At 47.2% G+C, this 16,908-nt stretch overlaps 1 protein-coding gene across 5 annotated transcripts in view; it reads right to left on the bottom strand.

Moving 5' to 3' along the window:
• LOC128879873 (nephrin-like) overlaps positions 1–16,908 on the bottom strand; it is a 347,536-nt gene that overhangs the window by 33,361 nt on the left and 297,267 nt on the right. For all 5 annotated transcript variants that reach the window (XM_054129420.1, XM_054129422.1, XM_054129421.1 and 2 more), the window contains 2 exons: positions 15,783–15,927; positions 12,211–12,341 (listed from right to left, as the gene is read on the bottom strand). In XM_054129420.1, the coding sequence (XP_053985395.1) occupies positions 12,211–12,341; positions 15,783–15,927 (276 nt within the window). The remainder of the gene's footprint in view (positions 1–12,210; positions 12,342–15,782; positions 15,928–16,908) is intronic.

Below are 16,908 nucleotides of genomic sequence, written 5' to 3'. Positions count from 1 at the left end.
TCGTCCGATTAAACAGACGCGGCTGCATTTGGCAATGTCTTGGCCCGGCTAGCAAGCCGTGTCCCAGTTTTATCTACTTGTTGGCTCTAACCCTTGCCAGGCTGCTGTCCTTATTTGCGAACGAGGCCCGCGATCGCCCTTTCGCGACTAATTGAAACGCTGCTTGACAGGATTGCGGGGGAAACTTTTCGACGTGCAGGGCCTCAAATCTAACAGGCCCCATCCGTTTTGGTTCTCGAGAAATGGAGTGTCGAAAAATTCGTTTTTCTTCAAATCGCTATGACTTTTTCAATTCTTCGTGTTCTCTTTTGAAAACTGGTATAACCCCAGCATAAACTATCCAACTTGCGCAGAAAATAATGCAGAAAATGGGAAGAAAAAATTTGTTTCCTCTATTTCATGGATGCCTCGTTATATTCCAAGAAATATCTTCTGGGAATTATTAATGGTTTTCAAAAAAAAAAAAAAAAAAAAAAAAAAAAAAGAAATTCATGAAAATCACCTGTTTTTAAAGCTGTTGCACTGGAATCACCCCTTAAGTGCAGGTGGGCTCGCAACGAGATCATCCGAATCTCGACGAAGGTGGCGCGGAATGACGGAGCAGATCAAGATTTCCTCCCCCTTTTCGTCCCGGTTCCATTCATCCCCTCTTTACCATTCTTTGATCCAGTTCAGCACGGTTTTAGTTCCCTCGAGCGCGGGGGGTGGGTTTGTTCGATTGTTTTGTAATCTCATCCCCGGTCTCGTCGCTCGAGGATTCTCCTCTCCGGCGTGTCTTTCCTTGGCTAGGTATCGACGGAGAGACACTTAATTACTCGCGAGCGATTGAACGGTATCGAGGAGATCGGTTCGACTCGGTGTACCATCGGATCGGTTTCCACCGTGATAGCCTCATTGTTCCACGACGACGAATTCGGTACGAGTTAACCCTCCAGTCGCTGACGGGTCTTTTGTGACCCTGCACGAGAGCCACGGGTTTAGAACGCATTCCATTCAATGCACTCTAGTTGGAGACTAGTTTTGTTAATATATTTTTGCCAAAATATACGCCGTTAGACGACAATTTTTGTAACAGCCATCGTCTCAACGGGACGCCGGGTTTCAAAGGCTTAAACTATCGAAGGTGTAATTTTCCAATAATCCAGATTCATGGAATATCGAGGATCGAGTAATATAAATTCATTCATAAATCATGCGTTAGAATATGCACTAGAATATCCTATGTAATGAGAAGAGCTCGTAACCATCAATTCCAGCATGTCGGATCAAACATCTAAATGCGATTATACTGGGAAATGTTAAAAGAACCTCTGACCGACCGTCCTCGGGCATCGAGAAGGCGCTAACTCAATTAAGATACATTGTAATCTATGCGACTAGGCAAGGAGGTTTAGCCCGCTTAGCATAGGTTAAGCCACGGTTAAGACCAGGGGTTTATCTTCGATTTACTCGCTCGAGAAGACTCGTTAAACGTTATGCTTCGTTAAGAAGCTCGGAAAAACTTGGAGGAAATACCGACAGCCGTCGACTCTTCTAGGTGGGCGAAACTGTTCATTTTCAAGGTAATTCATAAGGAGAAATGAACTTTTGTACGCTCTTCTTAAACTTTCTTGCAGGATTTTGACACGAGGAACCGTGAAGAGTCGACATTCGTTCAATTAAATCGTAATTTTTGTTCCTCTAAACCTGATATCATATATCACCCAATGTATTTATCTATTTAAATTTTGGCAAGGCTCTCTTGGTGGCCCAGCTGAGAAGTTCTGCTATTCCTGCACCGTCCTTATCTGGAGCCCTCAGTCCATCTTCCCTCAGCATTGAACGTCGAAATTTTCGATTCACTCTCCAGGAAATCCTAAGAAGTCAGTGTTCGCAGTTCGGTAGATACGAAATCGATATATCGAAGATCGGTTGCGTACCCGAGATTTGAGACGGCCGCAAAGTTTCACATTTCCACCCCAGTGGCTGGTTGCCGTTTGCCTTTTCCCCCTTTACGACGATCCCCGTAGCGTTTTCGTCGCTTCCACCAGCCAGAAACGAAACTATGATACCCTCTGTTTTCGTTTGTCCGTTCGCACGAACCAGTTTTGCGGCTGGCCGTGTCTGATCAGCGACGTCCCAATTTACTTCCTGCGCTCGTCGCGCGGGAATTAAAATTTGGTGGAACCTTGGGCTATAGGTGTTGTAGGACCGTTTTAAGTATACTTTTAGAGGGAAAAGGAAGGGAAAAAAAATTAAATCAGGCATTGAGTGTTCTGACTATTTTAAACACGAAACGTATAATAAGGACCTAAATGCGCCAGTGTTAATAAGGATTCCGTGGCAAAATCTGGTTCGATGTTATTGATTCGATTTTCTATCGCGGTTTCTCCGATAAGCTAGCCGGTCCTTTGATCGCTGTGCTGAAGGATTTTCCTTCTACTAATCAGATTTGACCGGAGTAAACGAGGATCGACTAACTTCCTCGTTGAGTCCATTGTGCAAGGGTGGACACCTGCTCGCCGTGTCCTATCAGTCGCCCGCTGTTAATTAAATCATCAGGCTTAACCGAAACCTCATCGACGGCTAATTTTGTTTAGCCCATTTCTCTCTGTTTGCACTAGCCGACCGATGATCCATTAAGGACCTTCGTTGCGCGCGACTGCGATCGATGAACCGCGTGCTTTTCCTACGGACCACTTTCTATTGCAAATCGTCTAAGTTTGCTGTCTAAGCATTTGTTTGTGCCTCGCGTGAAGTTATTTTTTTATTTCTCATCCCTTCATCAGCAAGATCTTTTAAACAATTCTTGTATCTTCATTTTGCACATCATAATTTTGTTCATTCCATACGATTTCAGTTTCGCCTTCTGGAATTAAGTTGTTGCGTGTATCTCATTGTTAACGCCAAGTAAGATGAGTGAATAACAAGTAAGCTCCCGGAGGGGCGATCAATTACAGAGATTTCCGCGAGCCGAGTATTTTTGAGGGTGTGCATCGCGCGCTCAGAGGGGCCTCCATATTGATATTTTCTCCCTTTTTAGTTCCAAGTTGCGCGAGGCTCTAAGTTAGACTCTCGGTTTGCCGTAAGTAGAAGCTACGAGTTCCGTGGAGTACCTACATCTCATTTTAGCGAGCACTGTGCGCCACGAAATTCTCGAACCTCCTCTTTACCACGCCATACAGTAGCTCGTATCATGAAACTTCCAGAAATCCAATACGGGAACTAAAATCTGAAATATCGTTTCCTCGATCCGCTCCAGGCATCTACGCGTAAAACTCGCAACGAGTCGCGATTACGGGCTGGTTTAACCCTTTCGCGCAAGACGACGTACACTGTCACTCAGAAGTCTTGGGGTGGGCCAGACTTGAATTCCATTATTTACAAAAATAATACTAAAAATAATACAGCTTGCCCACGTTCGGCAGGAGCATCCACGACAATATTATTAATAATTATATTATCCAAAAGAGCAATATTCTTTGCGCATCTGGTGTTCTCATGTAGAATCATATCGCCAAGAATATCCTCCAAAACAGGCGTCAGGTATATTAGCGTCGAATACATGGCTTCCAAGTGTGTTCCAAGTCTTTTTTCCACTATTCTTGGTACAGAGACTGGCGAGGTTTCGCAGGGAAAGGGTTAAGAAAATCATCGATAGCAGGCTCCCGGTGTTAAAATTTTTCGTTTGAAGCTGACAAGAGGGAAGGCGGGCAAGCGCACGATTTTATGCAACGGGGCTCCGGCCGCAGGAAGAGGCGGTTGGAACGGAGCCCAAAAGCCCGGGAGCTTCATTTTGAGAATATTCGGAATCCGGAATAAGGGTGGAATTACTCGTAGCACGTGGTACATACAACCGTCGCCGGTACAATGGGCCGCTGCATTGTCTCGCACGTCGCCGTTACATAAAGTAGGTGTTAACCGTCCTTTCGTACACGCTTCCCGTGATATTCCGTACACGCACCCCTCCAAGGTTAGCCGGCGGAACCGCGTCGGATGGAAAATGAATGAACCCCCGGGTCCTCGTGCCTTCGAGTTCAGCCGATACCGTGCTCCGTGAATTTTCAAATTTCGAAATAACGAACGAGAGAGAAATGTTGCATATTTATCGACTCGGGGTGGTTGGGTAACTTCTGATAATTGTAAGTAGCGCCCTCAGGGGCTGTAGCTACAGTGAGTCCAATAAGTATTCGTACCCTCTACGTTCATCGAAGAACTCTGTCTAAATTAAATGATAGATTTACTATTTTCAAGTTTATTGCACAAAAATTTATATCGATAAAATTTATTTGGAAACATTAAATCTATTATTTAATCTGGACAAATTTCGTGAATAGATGGTACGAATATTTATTGGGCTGACCGTATGTATAACAATAACTACAGTACGGGTCTAGCGATTCCGAGATACCCGAGCTATAGGAGGGTTGTTCGTTTAGTACACGATTTGTAAAAATGATAATTGGGGTTGTAGAACAAGGCAGTTGAATTTGAACAACCAGTTAATATCGGATAGGACGAGGCGTTAGATAGGGGATCTCGAATCAGAAACAATGAACCTTTCCTCAAAGTTAACGCGAGGCGTTCGCGTTTAAGCGTCGCCAGGGCAATCAATGCTCGAAGAGGAGGGTCCAGGGAGGAACACGTATCCCGCGTGTTCCGCATTGTCTTCCTCCGGTGTTAAGCTTCTTTCCTCGAGCGAACGAGATCGCTATCGACGACACCCGATTACGAGGAATCCTCCCGGAGGTGGATCGTTCGCGTCCAGCGACAACAAAACCCCCGAATATCTGGCTCGTCCAATCTCGCTGTCGCAGAAGCCGCCGCAGCTTCGGCCACCTATCCGAAAGATTCATCGAATTTCTTCTCGCATTTCGATCCTGTGGAAGATTCGTCGGCTTCGCGGGAAAGCGTTCGTAAGACTGGACGACGGAATTCTACTGCGAGAATTCGACTCGGTCGCGCCGTGGCTCCTTCCCTCGTCCTCTCTTCTTCAGACGGAAAAAAACCCGGCTGAAGAGGGCGGAGAAGAAAAGAGGCCAGAGGTGGGCGTTCATTCCGGTCAGACGGCGCACTGATTCCTTGAAAAATTGCCAACAACTCGTGGCCGTGCTTCCTTCCTTCCTTCCTTCCTTCATCTTCTTGTCTTTTCCTGTCGGACTTCTCGTTCGTTCCACCGCCTCAGACGCCCTGGAAACCGTTTTATCTCGCCTGCTATGCTGTCTGGAGACGGTCATCGACTGTTCGCTTGACTCCCAGGCTTTAACCCTTTGCGCTCCGAATTATATTTCATATTCGTTACCGGCAGCTCGGAGCACCTTTAAGTGTTTTATTTGAAAGTTACTTTAACTAAAAAGTAAGGCAATTTAACCCCTTTATAGAGCGGAACTCATTGGGCATTTTTTTCCATTTTTTTGTGTGTAAAAATACAAAATTCTCGCCCCTTCCTTAGTGGTAAAAATGAGTACCACTGATAAAAACTGATGTCGAGTCACAGCCGACATAGGAGTGCAAAGGATTAAGGTCGAAGTTTCCGAAAGTTCAGCTCGACCATCTCCAAACCGATGTATCATTATCTTCGATGTTCCAAGCTAGCCCAAGTAATTTTTCTTAACCAATCCTTCGAACCTGCTCCAGACTCAGTGCATTAGAATGGTTATTCAAGAATAATAGTTCCCCAACGTATCAAGGTTTTTTCAACCCCCGTGGCTATTTATCCTCGTCCAGGATCTTATTCCCGGGAGTATACGGAATCAACGGACGGCAGATGGATTATCCCTGTTCCGTCGGAGATTCGAACGTCCGATGAATAGCATCGTTGTCGTCGCTATTGTGGCCTCGTTACGAAGGATTGCTGATGCTATTGGATATGCGTGTACCGGAACTCGCCATTTTCCCTTTCAGCGCGGGGCTGAAACCCACCCACGCGCAGTTTGGAAATTCAGGTGACGTTCGGTGAGGAAAAAACGGCGAATAAACATTAGAGGGTGTCGTTGAGCCCGTGAAAGACTGGACTAAAAAGCGCCCCGTCAGAGTGGTGCGAAAATTGTTTCGAAGTTTGATTGGATACACATTAATTTCTCAAAATCAAACCAAGCGTAGAACTATATTTGAAGTAGATAGAGGAAAAAAACGTCGAATAAACATTCGAGAGTGTCGTTCAGTTGGTGAAGTACTGGACTAAAAAGCGCCCCGTTAGAGTGGTGTGAAAATTGTTTTAAAGTTTGATTGGTAATCCTTTGGGAATCCTTTGCTGGATACGCGTCAATTCCTCGATATCAAGCCAAGCATAGGACTACATTTGGAGTAGATGCTTCTGGGAGCCATACTACCCCAAAATGCGTCGATGCCAGGAATCTCGCGCTTCTTCGAACACCCTCCACGGTCGGCCCATTAAATTTCGAGTACTGCGCTCGTTTCGTTCAAACGTCGTTTTGAGCTCGTTCGCGGCGAACGCTCGTAAATTTTGGCGCTTCTTTAACACGGGATGCGTCCGCTCTTTCGACCCTGTTTGTTTCTTCCTCGCCTAGGAGGAAGGAGTTTCCGGCCGAAAAAAGAACGCCTTCCGCTACCCCAGTCCCGGGGGCAGCTCCTTCGGAAGATTTGTGGGAAGGATTTGGTAGCTCGTCGGCGCTGGGATCGTCCGAAAATTTTTCATCACGATTATATCGGCGGCATTGTCGCGACGTTTCGAGCAGAAAAATTGTTTCGCTGCCGGCGCACGCCCTCTCCCTCGCAGCTCTGTCCTTTTGTTTTAAAGCGATTTATCACCGACGGGGAAGGTCGCGTGCAGCCAGCTACCCGGGGGGCTTCGTTAAGTTCGGTATGCCGCGTTAATATTCCGTTTCGTCTCTGCACACCCGGTGACTCGTTTCTTTGCTTCTTCGCGTTACAATGGATAATTTGTAGCCATGCACAAGTCTCTTTGAGCCTGTAGAAAATTTCCTCATGGTCATGAGAGGTTAGTTTTGCGAGGACTTATAGATTATTGGTTCGAGAAATAAGAATCAAGCCTACGCCCACACTATAATTCGATATCTTCCAAGCTAACATTGTCTTCCTTTCGAATCTCGTTTCTCTTCGACTTCTTCCTTTAGAATTATTACCGGGGCTGTAGTCCAGGGGTGTACAAAATCTCGATCCATGGGTGGGTGGGGTGCGTTTTCGAGCATGATGCATTGCGGCTCGGAATGCGGAAGGACGAAGGCGAAGGAAAAAGGGCGCAGCAGGAGATGCTTGCGCGGCTGGTTTCGAAGCTTCGTTTTCGCCGCGTTTCTTTCGGCTCTTTTTCTCCCCCGTCGTTCCCCCCCCCCCCCCCGTGCCTGGTATAAACGTTGTAAATCCTTCCGCGTCGCGGAAAAGTTCCCTCATTATCTTTGATTATGTTTTCGATTCTTCTTCGCGTACCCCGGAACTTTCGAGTTCCGCTCGCGTCTTCGTGCTGGACTTTGCAATTTTGTCGTTTGTCGGACTCTCTTTTTGATCTTTCGTCACAGGCGTCTTCCTTCCGTCGTCGTATTCGTTCGCTGACGACGAACGCGGAAAAAAGCGACAAGGATATGAAACAACCGGCGAGAAACTTCGCTCCACTGTATTACGTTCATCTTCATGAAACTTTGCGCGAGGGAAAAGCGGGGAAATATGGATCGCTTTGGTTTTTATCGACTGGTGTTCCTCGTCGAGGCGGCAGGTACAGTGGAATCTCTATTGAAATTTTTACTTAAACCGCTTTAGATCCTTGTAGATTGAACTCCGTCCAATTACCAAACTTGGATACTATCAATATCTTCATTGTATCCGAAGTGATATTACCTCATTTATTGTGTAATAGTTCGTCATAAATGTTTTGTAGTTCCACTGTAAAATTGGATATGGCACTCGAGACATTTAGTATTATTAAATATTGTTAAATCCAATATGGAATTTAGCAACAAAAGTTGTATGGTAATAATTTACGGTGTATATTAATTATTCATCGAAGGTAGTAAGTGTCTGCATATTTATGAACGAGGGTGTATATAGCGTAAAGTCTCAGAAAGAATAAAAATTCCCCGAGTCTGGTCCGACACTTGGCCAGCAGAGTGCCTTCTGTCGGAATGGTCAATAATCACGAGTTAGCACCTGGCGAAGATTTTCTTCGGTCTTATATTGGGTCGAAGATCAAATGACTCGAAGAACTCAGTTGACCGTGGGACGGGTATCTGCTTCGATTTCCCCGTAACCCTCTTATCTCCCAACGTGAGTTCGCGAGATTCCAGCGAAACGAAGCGTTCCGCTCGCCTCGATCCGGAGGCGGCGACTTTAAGCGGAATTCCGGCACGCCAGTCCGATCGCGACTCGGGGTGAAATTGATTGATGTACGGCCCGCCGAATCCGCCGCCCCGTTTCGTAGACTCGAATCGCAAACCTCTCCTCGTCCTCGACTCCATCGAGCTTTGCATTAAGTCCACCGACTTGTCGGATCGAATCGAACCCCCGAGAAAAGGAAACGCACTCGGCCGATTCATTTCGCGCGATCCCATTACCCTCGCCTCCGTTTCGCGACCGATCATCGGTGTACAGAAGCAATAACGTCAACTTCAAAATCAAATAACGTCACGAGCGTGTGAAATTTAAAGGTTCCCCGCTCCCGCGACCCCTCGCTCCACTGTAATATCGCTAACTTGGAGGCGTTCGCTTCGCGCACGACGGACTTGGACCACGGTTCTCGAGGATATTCGATCTCGCGATTGCCACGCTGTCGCTGTTGGAATCCGCGCGGGATCGGTCCTTGAATCGATCACTGTTCCCTGAAACTCGGAATTCTCGAGACAGACCCGAGGGAGGTGACGAGTTTCATTCTTTCGGGAGCATCGGAGCTTAGACGTGATCGAATAAGAAGATACGCGTAGGAAATCTGAGATAAAACGGAATCATCGCACCACATGTACGATGTATCCTCGTTTCTTACGGTCTTCACGAACTGCCAAGTGACTCGAACAACCCTGCGAGTACCCAATTTTATTCTGGCCACTCCAGCATTTGATCTCTCCCCTTATATTTAGTCGGACCCAGAGGACATTAATAGGGTTCTTCCGGTTGTCTAGTCGGCCGATCCACTTTCAGAGAAGATGAAGAGTCGGACGAATCTTTCTCCTGGTCAAGGCCGATTGGCTCGTCGATACTTCGTATCTAGAGAACGTCTCTATTGTCCTCGTGAATGGCAGAGCCAGCCTAATCACTGTACCCCATTATAGACGGTATATCTCCGCGTTCTCTTTTTTTTTCCTTACTTCGCGGAGCCATCCTCATCGTCAACCCTTATTCCAGCTTCCTTTTTCAACCCCAGCTGGTTCTCATCCCCTCGTTTTGTTCGCTGGTCTTTCTTCGCCTTTACGATCGCCCATTCGGAAGGTTACTGCCGCCGGCAATGGCTCGAAGCGTTTTTTTAAGTCCGACAGTTCGGAATCCGGACCCGATTGCTACCTTGGGATTGATTAACAGATAGAACGTGGTAACGGGGCTCCGGTACTTCCTAGGCAAACCCCCTTCTAATCGAGCGAGAGGGGGCTATCGAGATATACGTTTTCGAGAAAGTGAATATTGGTTGTAAGAATACCTACGCCCAAAGAGAAGACTGCCACCATTTTCTACGGTCTTCGGCGCGCAACAATTACTCCAGACTTCCCAGAAGCAGCGCATACTCAAACCGGAGAATAATCCCTGCGACGACTCCGGGAGGTTTCATCCAACGCCGTTTCAGGGTTGAGCTTTACGGCGTCGACATGAATCGAGTGGAAACGTGACGGGACACCTCGTGAAAAAGTCGGAATCCCGGGACACGGTGGCAGTGGATCGTAAACGGTCGGAGCAGAAGCTAGAAGACGCGGGCCACGATCAAAAGAAAAAGTCTGCGACGAGGAGAAGAGAGGCCAGACGAAGGGAACGGGGGTTCCGCGGAATGAAGTCGGATCATATTTTTAAGATGCAATTTCGACGGGAATCTCTTACAGCGTAGCAGCTGCTGCCCCGACCGTCGTTAGCCCGTCTCCTTGGCCGGCATTCTACGTGAACTACGACACGTATCCCACCGAAAGATCCTCCGACTAAACCTAAAGAACGGGGCGAACGAGAACGGCGGGAGGGCACGGGGATTAAGGCAAACGAGGAAAAAGAGAAGAGAGTAACGAGCAGCCAGAACGCGGCTCACCGACACACGCACAAATCCTCGTATCTCTGGTCACCGGAACAACCTCGCGCTAAGCTGCCCTTAAAAGAGACACCAGATTTTTGGGGATTCCACAGGCCACCGTTACGATGCACTGTGTGCCGACACTTTGCTCTGCGAACTTCGACGCGAGCCTCCGAAACGAGTTCCAGAAGAGGGATAAGCCCGCACGCGCTACGATTAAACGTTCTTCCTGCTCGAATCGAAGCCGAATCCCAACCAAACTTTCTTCTTGGTAAACTGGGATTCCCATCTGTTCCCTATCGCGGCGATAGGAAGCCCGCGGAATCCTCTCAGACGAAAACCGCGCTCGTAACTTCTAGTATTATTCAATAGATGGATCGCTGATAGTCCATTATCCGGGTGAATAATGTATCAACAGGACCAACTCCTGGCCCTTCGTGAGGAATATCATGAGAGTATATACAGACAGTTCAATAAGTATTCGTACCATCTAGGTCTATTAACGAAACTTGTTTAAATTAAACGATAGATTTAATGTTTCCAAATTAATTTCTTACTGTTAGTGTATAAACGTGTCAAGTCTGTTTGTATATAACGAAGCATTTATTTGTAAATATTAAATCTATCATTTAATTTAGACAAAGTTCTTCAATAAACGTAATTTTATGGGGGATGTTGCGAAGCTATTTTGGAACTACACGCGTTTTTCTAGGAATTAAATTCCACAGCCTCTGTGTGCCACAGCTAGGATAACCCAGCGTCCCATTTTAAGTTCTGACAAATCCCGTGACAAAAATCCTACCCTCGTTTTAAAAAGCCAGAGCTTAAAGACTGCCGACATTTTTTGAACTCCGCGCATGACGTCAAGGTTAACGAATTCTAAGCGATTAGACTCGGCTTTGAAGCGCTGCCACTGCTTATCTCATCGCATCTCGATTGGATTCGAAAGCTGAGGCTCCAAGCCAGAAAATTACAGAACTTCAAAGTTCGCAATTTTCAGCTACTCATGAAGCGATCCATTAATTCTATTCGGTATATCTTACTCGACGATATTCGAAACTTGCGACCATAGGTTTCGTTCACTTTGAAACTCGCAGACCTGAACTGTAAGGGACCGAATTAAAAATTCTAACGAGACACTCTCCGGTTTTGATCCTTGCGGCTGTTTGATCGTTTCGAAGCATAAGTCCGTCGATCTGCCTCTGTCGCGACGCCGAGTTCTCCACTCTGCGACAGTGTCACCTGCCGAACGAGCTCATATATTATGCAAATAAAGGATTTGAAGTTTCTCTCGGTGATCAATACGAGGCGGCGGATAAGACCGACGCCGACGGTGCTGGCGCGAGCTTCCCTTCGAGTCTCTTTGCGGCCGCGGATGTTGTCGCGTAAATTACCTGTAACGCGGAGGGGCTTGCTTGTAAATTTAGGGAGCTACGGGTGCTTTTTGTCCGGGCGAGAGATTTTTCTCCGCGAATCTGGCGTATTATGTTCTCGAGGCATTGTAACACGGCAAGTGCACGGGAATTTGTATAGCGCCGCGGTGTTGCGCGTCGCGAGATACAAGGGGTTTAATAACGTCGCTGCGACAATGTGGACGCGCGGGGGTAGAATTGCGCGATGCTAAAATGTAACTTTGTTAAGAAACGTCTCACTGACTCCCGTCGCAAAACAGTCGAAACTTTCGACGAGAGGGCTCGGCGCACGTGGAACGTCTTTCGACACTCGGAATCGCGAGGTGGCGTCTGCCAGTCGCGTTGGATTAATAATACTACGGGATGTTTATGCCAGGATAATAAGTTAAAGTATGCATCTAGTTCGTATATAACGAGATAGTTATTAGGGGGACCTGAAAGCAGTGTCGTTTCTGCGAATGTCAATACTTGTGTATTATTTATCAGCTCACTGGGATTTATTACAAATAATTATTAATAAGATATTTATTATAAATGTATTTGTTTGAATTTATTGTAAGACATCGCTTTCTGGTCGTCCTAATATAATTGCAACAGTTGAATTTCGGACACCTAAGTGTCTACATGACGAATAGGGATCTCACTCACGTCGTGTATCCACGTCAGCTTCGACCAGGGTGGATTGGCTCTGATGTGACACTCGAAATAGACGTCGTCGCCTTCCTTGATGTCCTCGGGGCTCAAAGTAGATCCAAGGTTCAGCGACACGATCGGAGGATCTGCAAATAGAATCGTCAGCGATCAGTTTGCAAAGTTTCCATTTAACGTTTGGAAAACTAAATGCACTTGGAAATACGCTCAATCTCTCTTGTGTGATATAGCATTAAATCCACGCATGGCCGGTCTTTCCAAGCATTTGCGAAGCTCGAAGCTCGATGCTTTAATTCCCATTTATTCGCGTCTCATTATTCAAAATCACTGAGAGCTGAAAGCGAACGGGAACGAGGTCAACGAATGGAAAAATCGTTCGAAACGCGACATCTCCACCGTTTCCTATTTTTCCTCGTACAGGGGGGAATGGGATGAAAGGCTCAAGGTTCGTTTTATCGTCGCCGTAGGCTCCACCCTCGTAGAATTTCATCAGCCGGATACCAGCTTAAGACACGCTCGGGTCGGGCGCGAGGCAACCTGTCCCGTGTCGCGGATAGGAAATATTTGTGTCCCCCTTAGGTCCTCGGAGTGGACGGTTCGCGCGGTCCCCTATTCTTCAGCGACCGCAGAATCTCTCCCACGGTGATATATGACCCGCTCGATGCCGGGGAATTATCTTAATCTGTAAATACTTGCGGCGTTCGCTTCTGGAAACAATGCTCTCGGCGAATTTCCCTCACGGTTATCCTGGAGTTAATCACCTTTTCACTAATAAACTGCAAGGTTCCATCGAAATCATCGAAAACCCTCTTGGTGAAGATTTCAGTCGATTTTTTCGAGGCTTTGGGATGATAGAGATAGACCCCCAGTGGACCATGACCGTACAAGCAAGAAATTGGAAAGAGCTAAACCACGAAGAGCTAAAGACTTTCTTGTTGGATGAAGTTCCCTGAGATTTCGAACTGAAGTTAGTTTTCCAGTGAATGGTACCGTCTTTTTCTCGAGCAACAGGCAATACAAATGATTTCAGTCGATTTTTTCGAGCAGGCTTAGGAATGCTAGAGATGAACCTCCGTGATGGTATGAGCAGAAAATTCAAACCTCTGAGAGCTAAAGACTTTCTTGTTAGATGAACTTCCTGAGACTTCGAACCGGAGTTTTCCAGTGAATTGTACCGTCTTTTTCTCGAGCAAGAGGCAATTCAAATGCGCGCAAGTTCTCAACGTCGGAGCTCGGAGTATGGCTGCAGGTTCTTTATTTCGCGAGACGACAGGGTCGTCCGCAGCTGGATGCAACCGTTTTCACCTCAGACCCGAAAATTCTGCCCCCGGCGCAGGAACTTCGTAGCTGGTGCTACACACCCTCGAACAACCCCGGTATTTTCTTCGCTCCTTGTACCTCTCATTTACCGTCTTCATTAGTTTAATCATAGCGGCGGCTCTTATCCCGCTCCCTCCTCGAGGAGTTTGTTCTTCTAGGGTTCTAACTGGATTTTATCGCGCGGCACGATAAATTTCTGCCCTTCTCCGGTGTGTCCCTTCTTTTTCCTCGACTCTGGTGTACTAGTCTGTCGAGAGATAGTATTAATTAGCTCGATCGCGTCTACCGTCTCCCTCCCCCGAGTCCTGAGCGCTGTTGTTGCTTTTTCAAGCCTCCGAACCCTGCATCGTTCCCTGTTGTCCCTTGTTTTTCGCTGCTCTTCCACGGCGAAGATCCTCGTCCGGGATCGCAATAAATTCCGTCCTGCTCCTGCTGCCTTTTCATTTTCTTCCTCGTTTCTCGCGAATCGAGACTCCGTATGGACGGGGACGTCGTGGCCTGGACACGAAAAAGCCAGGATGTAACGGACTCTTGGGGTAATGCGTAATTCCGGCCATGCTGCGCGACGGTCAACGTAATTGGATACGCGATGTGACGTAATTTCCCGCGCACTCGCGCTTTTTCTTAATACCTTCCTCGAGGCTGTTTCTTCGGGGCGTCGATGCTCCGTTCCCGCGGCCCTTTCGTAAAATACAAGAAACCGTCCGACCAGCGACCCATCTCGCTCATCTCCGCTTCGACGAAAGTCAGCTGAGACTATTCGTCTTTCTCATTTACCTTGCGGTTCTCGTCTAAAGTCCGGTTGAACTTCTCTGGCAAGGAAAACTATCAACAGCTCAATTCCTTTCGGTTGCCACTTAACTCGACTGGTAACCGATGGGGTTACTGTTTCCCTGCATCGAGACAGACACGGAATGCGCGTTTTTCCCTTCTTTCGTTTTCGTTTTCGGAGTTTTCGAGGTAATATAGTCGCGCGAAGTTAGGCAAGTTCGGAACCGCCTCGAACACCGTTTCGATTGAAAAATGTTTAAGACGCTCAGGGAAACTAGTTGAAGACTTAAAGTCTCGAAACAGTGAAGTTTCTTCGACGTTCAAAGTTTTCTTAAGTATCGTGTTTACTTTAAAATTATTTTCCTAACGGGCAAGGAAAGTATGGCAATCGAACGCATGAAGTTTCAGTGCAAATGGAACCGTTTGAAACGTCTTGGACGCACTGTCACTCGATTCGAAAAGAGGCTGCTGAATTTTTGCGGCCTCTCGACAAATCGAGCTGGCCATCAGCCCAGGGTACAGGCCACCGTTCGCGCGGCAGGTGCGTCCGGTGTAATAAATAAAAATAATCTCGTAAAAAAAAAGCATATATCCACGGCTGCGTGATTTCGTGCAGCGGCGCACCCTCGGACGATCGTCCGGTTTTTACGTATAGTACGATTTTATATACGTCCCAGTAAAAAGCGATGCTCTTTGCCTATTTTTTAATGGACTTGATGAGCACGGGAGAAAAGGGTGACAAAAGGAAATCCAAGAGGATTAGGTTGACGTTTGACGTTTGACGACAGAATAGAATTGAGAGGACTTGTCATCAGAGAATATACGTTGGCGACTAAAAATATGAACGGTTAAACTCGATCGAAGTCGTAAAACAACTGTGGTCAATTTTTTTGCACAAATAAAACGGATTTTTCTATGCAAAGAACTCGGAGCGAGAATAATAAGCGGGGGAGGACAACAATGGCGTAGCCGGTGAATTCATTGACGGCCACTTCCGCTTTACGAGCTGTCCCTCCATATGACGCGTATATTTTTTCCGCTGTTTTACGATCGGCCAGATTACCGAACATGTCCCGCGAAGGTGCGCAACGATCGGTCTCGCTGAATTTCGGCTGTAATTCGCTCGAAATCCGACGGAGGCCGTTTTATTGGCGGCTGTAAAAGGGGAACATCGCGGGGGCGGGTAGGGTGCGCGTGCTCAACGTAAAAAAGAGCTCGTAAATCGACCGATTTCACGATGCGGCTCGACGGAAGATGAGGCCGAGGGATAGCTTGCCGAGCCGATGCTTTATTCGTTTTACGACGCTCGATCGCGACGCGTATGCATGCATTAGGGCCTCGTGGACCGAACGCGGAATAAGTTCCGAGCCTGGGAATCATCGAATATGCATTTAACGTCACGTACGCTCGTAAAAGGTCGAGCAGAAACGAAGGCGTAGTGGGAAGAGCGATAGAATATATATTTATCGTGTACTTACAGACGACGTCGATTTTCCAGGATTTCTCCACGAACAGTCCCGTAACGTTTGGATTTTCGGCTCTGCAGGTGATCGATTTCCCGTGGTCCTCCACGCCGGGCTCGAACTCCACCATGCTCATCGTTCGGTTCTCCGATCTCTCCTCCTGCGCAACAAGACGCGAAACGTCGCTTAGAGCTCTCGTATCTTTCATGGGAGAGAAATGATCCTCCGTGGAATTGGAGATGGGATAGTGAATTGGGCTCGAAAGTCAGGGGGCCTTAAACAAGTTTTCGAATCGTTCCCTCGGACCCTTTCGCTCGACCGAACGTAACTTTCGAAAATAATTCCGCGGTGTATCGCGAGGTTCCGTTTTCAGCGGTCCAATTCCGCGGTGCAAGATGGCGAGAAACGAGAACCGGTAGAGAGGGGCAAAGTAAAGGAAAACGAAAAGAAAGAAAACCGGGAAACGAGTTCGACGGCACTCGGTATGGTTAATTTTGGTTATATTAAGGTCGAGAGGCGAACCGTAAGCAACGCCGGCAACATCTGCTGGAAACTCATTCCTGCTAGCCTCGGACTCGAAAGGACCCCGAGTCCTGCTAACGCCGCGGAATCCTTTCTGGAGAGCGCTGCCCGATTCCACCGAGCGTGAATTTTGCTCGTAGCTTCTGACGCCGCTCGGCGAGACTCTCGGCGTGCTGTTATCTTTTTTTTTTCTTTTTTATTTATCTTTCCACCTGCCCAGGGGAAAAAGAGCAGTCGCTACTTCGACCCGGGAATTCAGTTTCAAAGCGCGTCAACCGATACGTTCGACGCGAAACGAGCGCCAACAGGGAGAAACCGAAACTTTTCTCCCGCTGGACGTGTTCTCACACGTTTGCTTTTCCTTCGTGCACCGTCTATTCTCGACAGACACGCGATTTTCCAACGAAAGAAAAGATTTCCGCATGCAAACATCATTGATTTCAAGGTACGACTCTATTCAAAATAGATAAGTAAGTAGCCCCATTGTCTTCATTCTAATGCCTTCGTCAATAATATTTTTACTAGAATTTTCTCGGAACTCTTTGATTAGAGTCTGCCAACGCAATCTTTGTCTGCTGAAACCTACCGTAACGAAGGCGCCGACATTACCTGACCGCTG

Source organism: Hylaeus volcanicus, chromosome 7 (assembly GCF_026283585.1).
Source record: "Hylaeus volcanicus isolate JK05 chromosome 7, UHH_iyHylVolc1.0_haploid, whole genome shotgun sequence".
NCBI lineage: Eukaryota > Metazoa > Arthropoda > Insecta > Hymenoptera > Colletidae > Hylaeus > Hylaeus volcanicus.
This window is presented reverse-complemented; position numbering and strand designations above follow the sequence as displayed.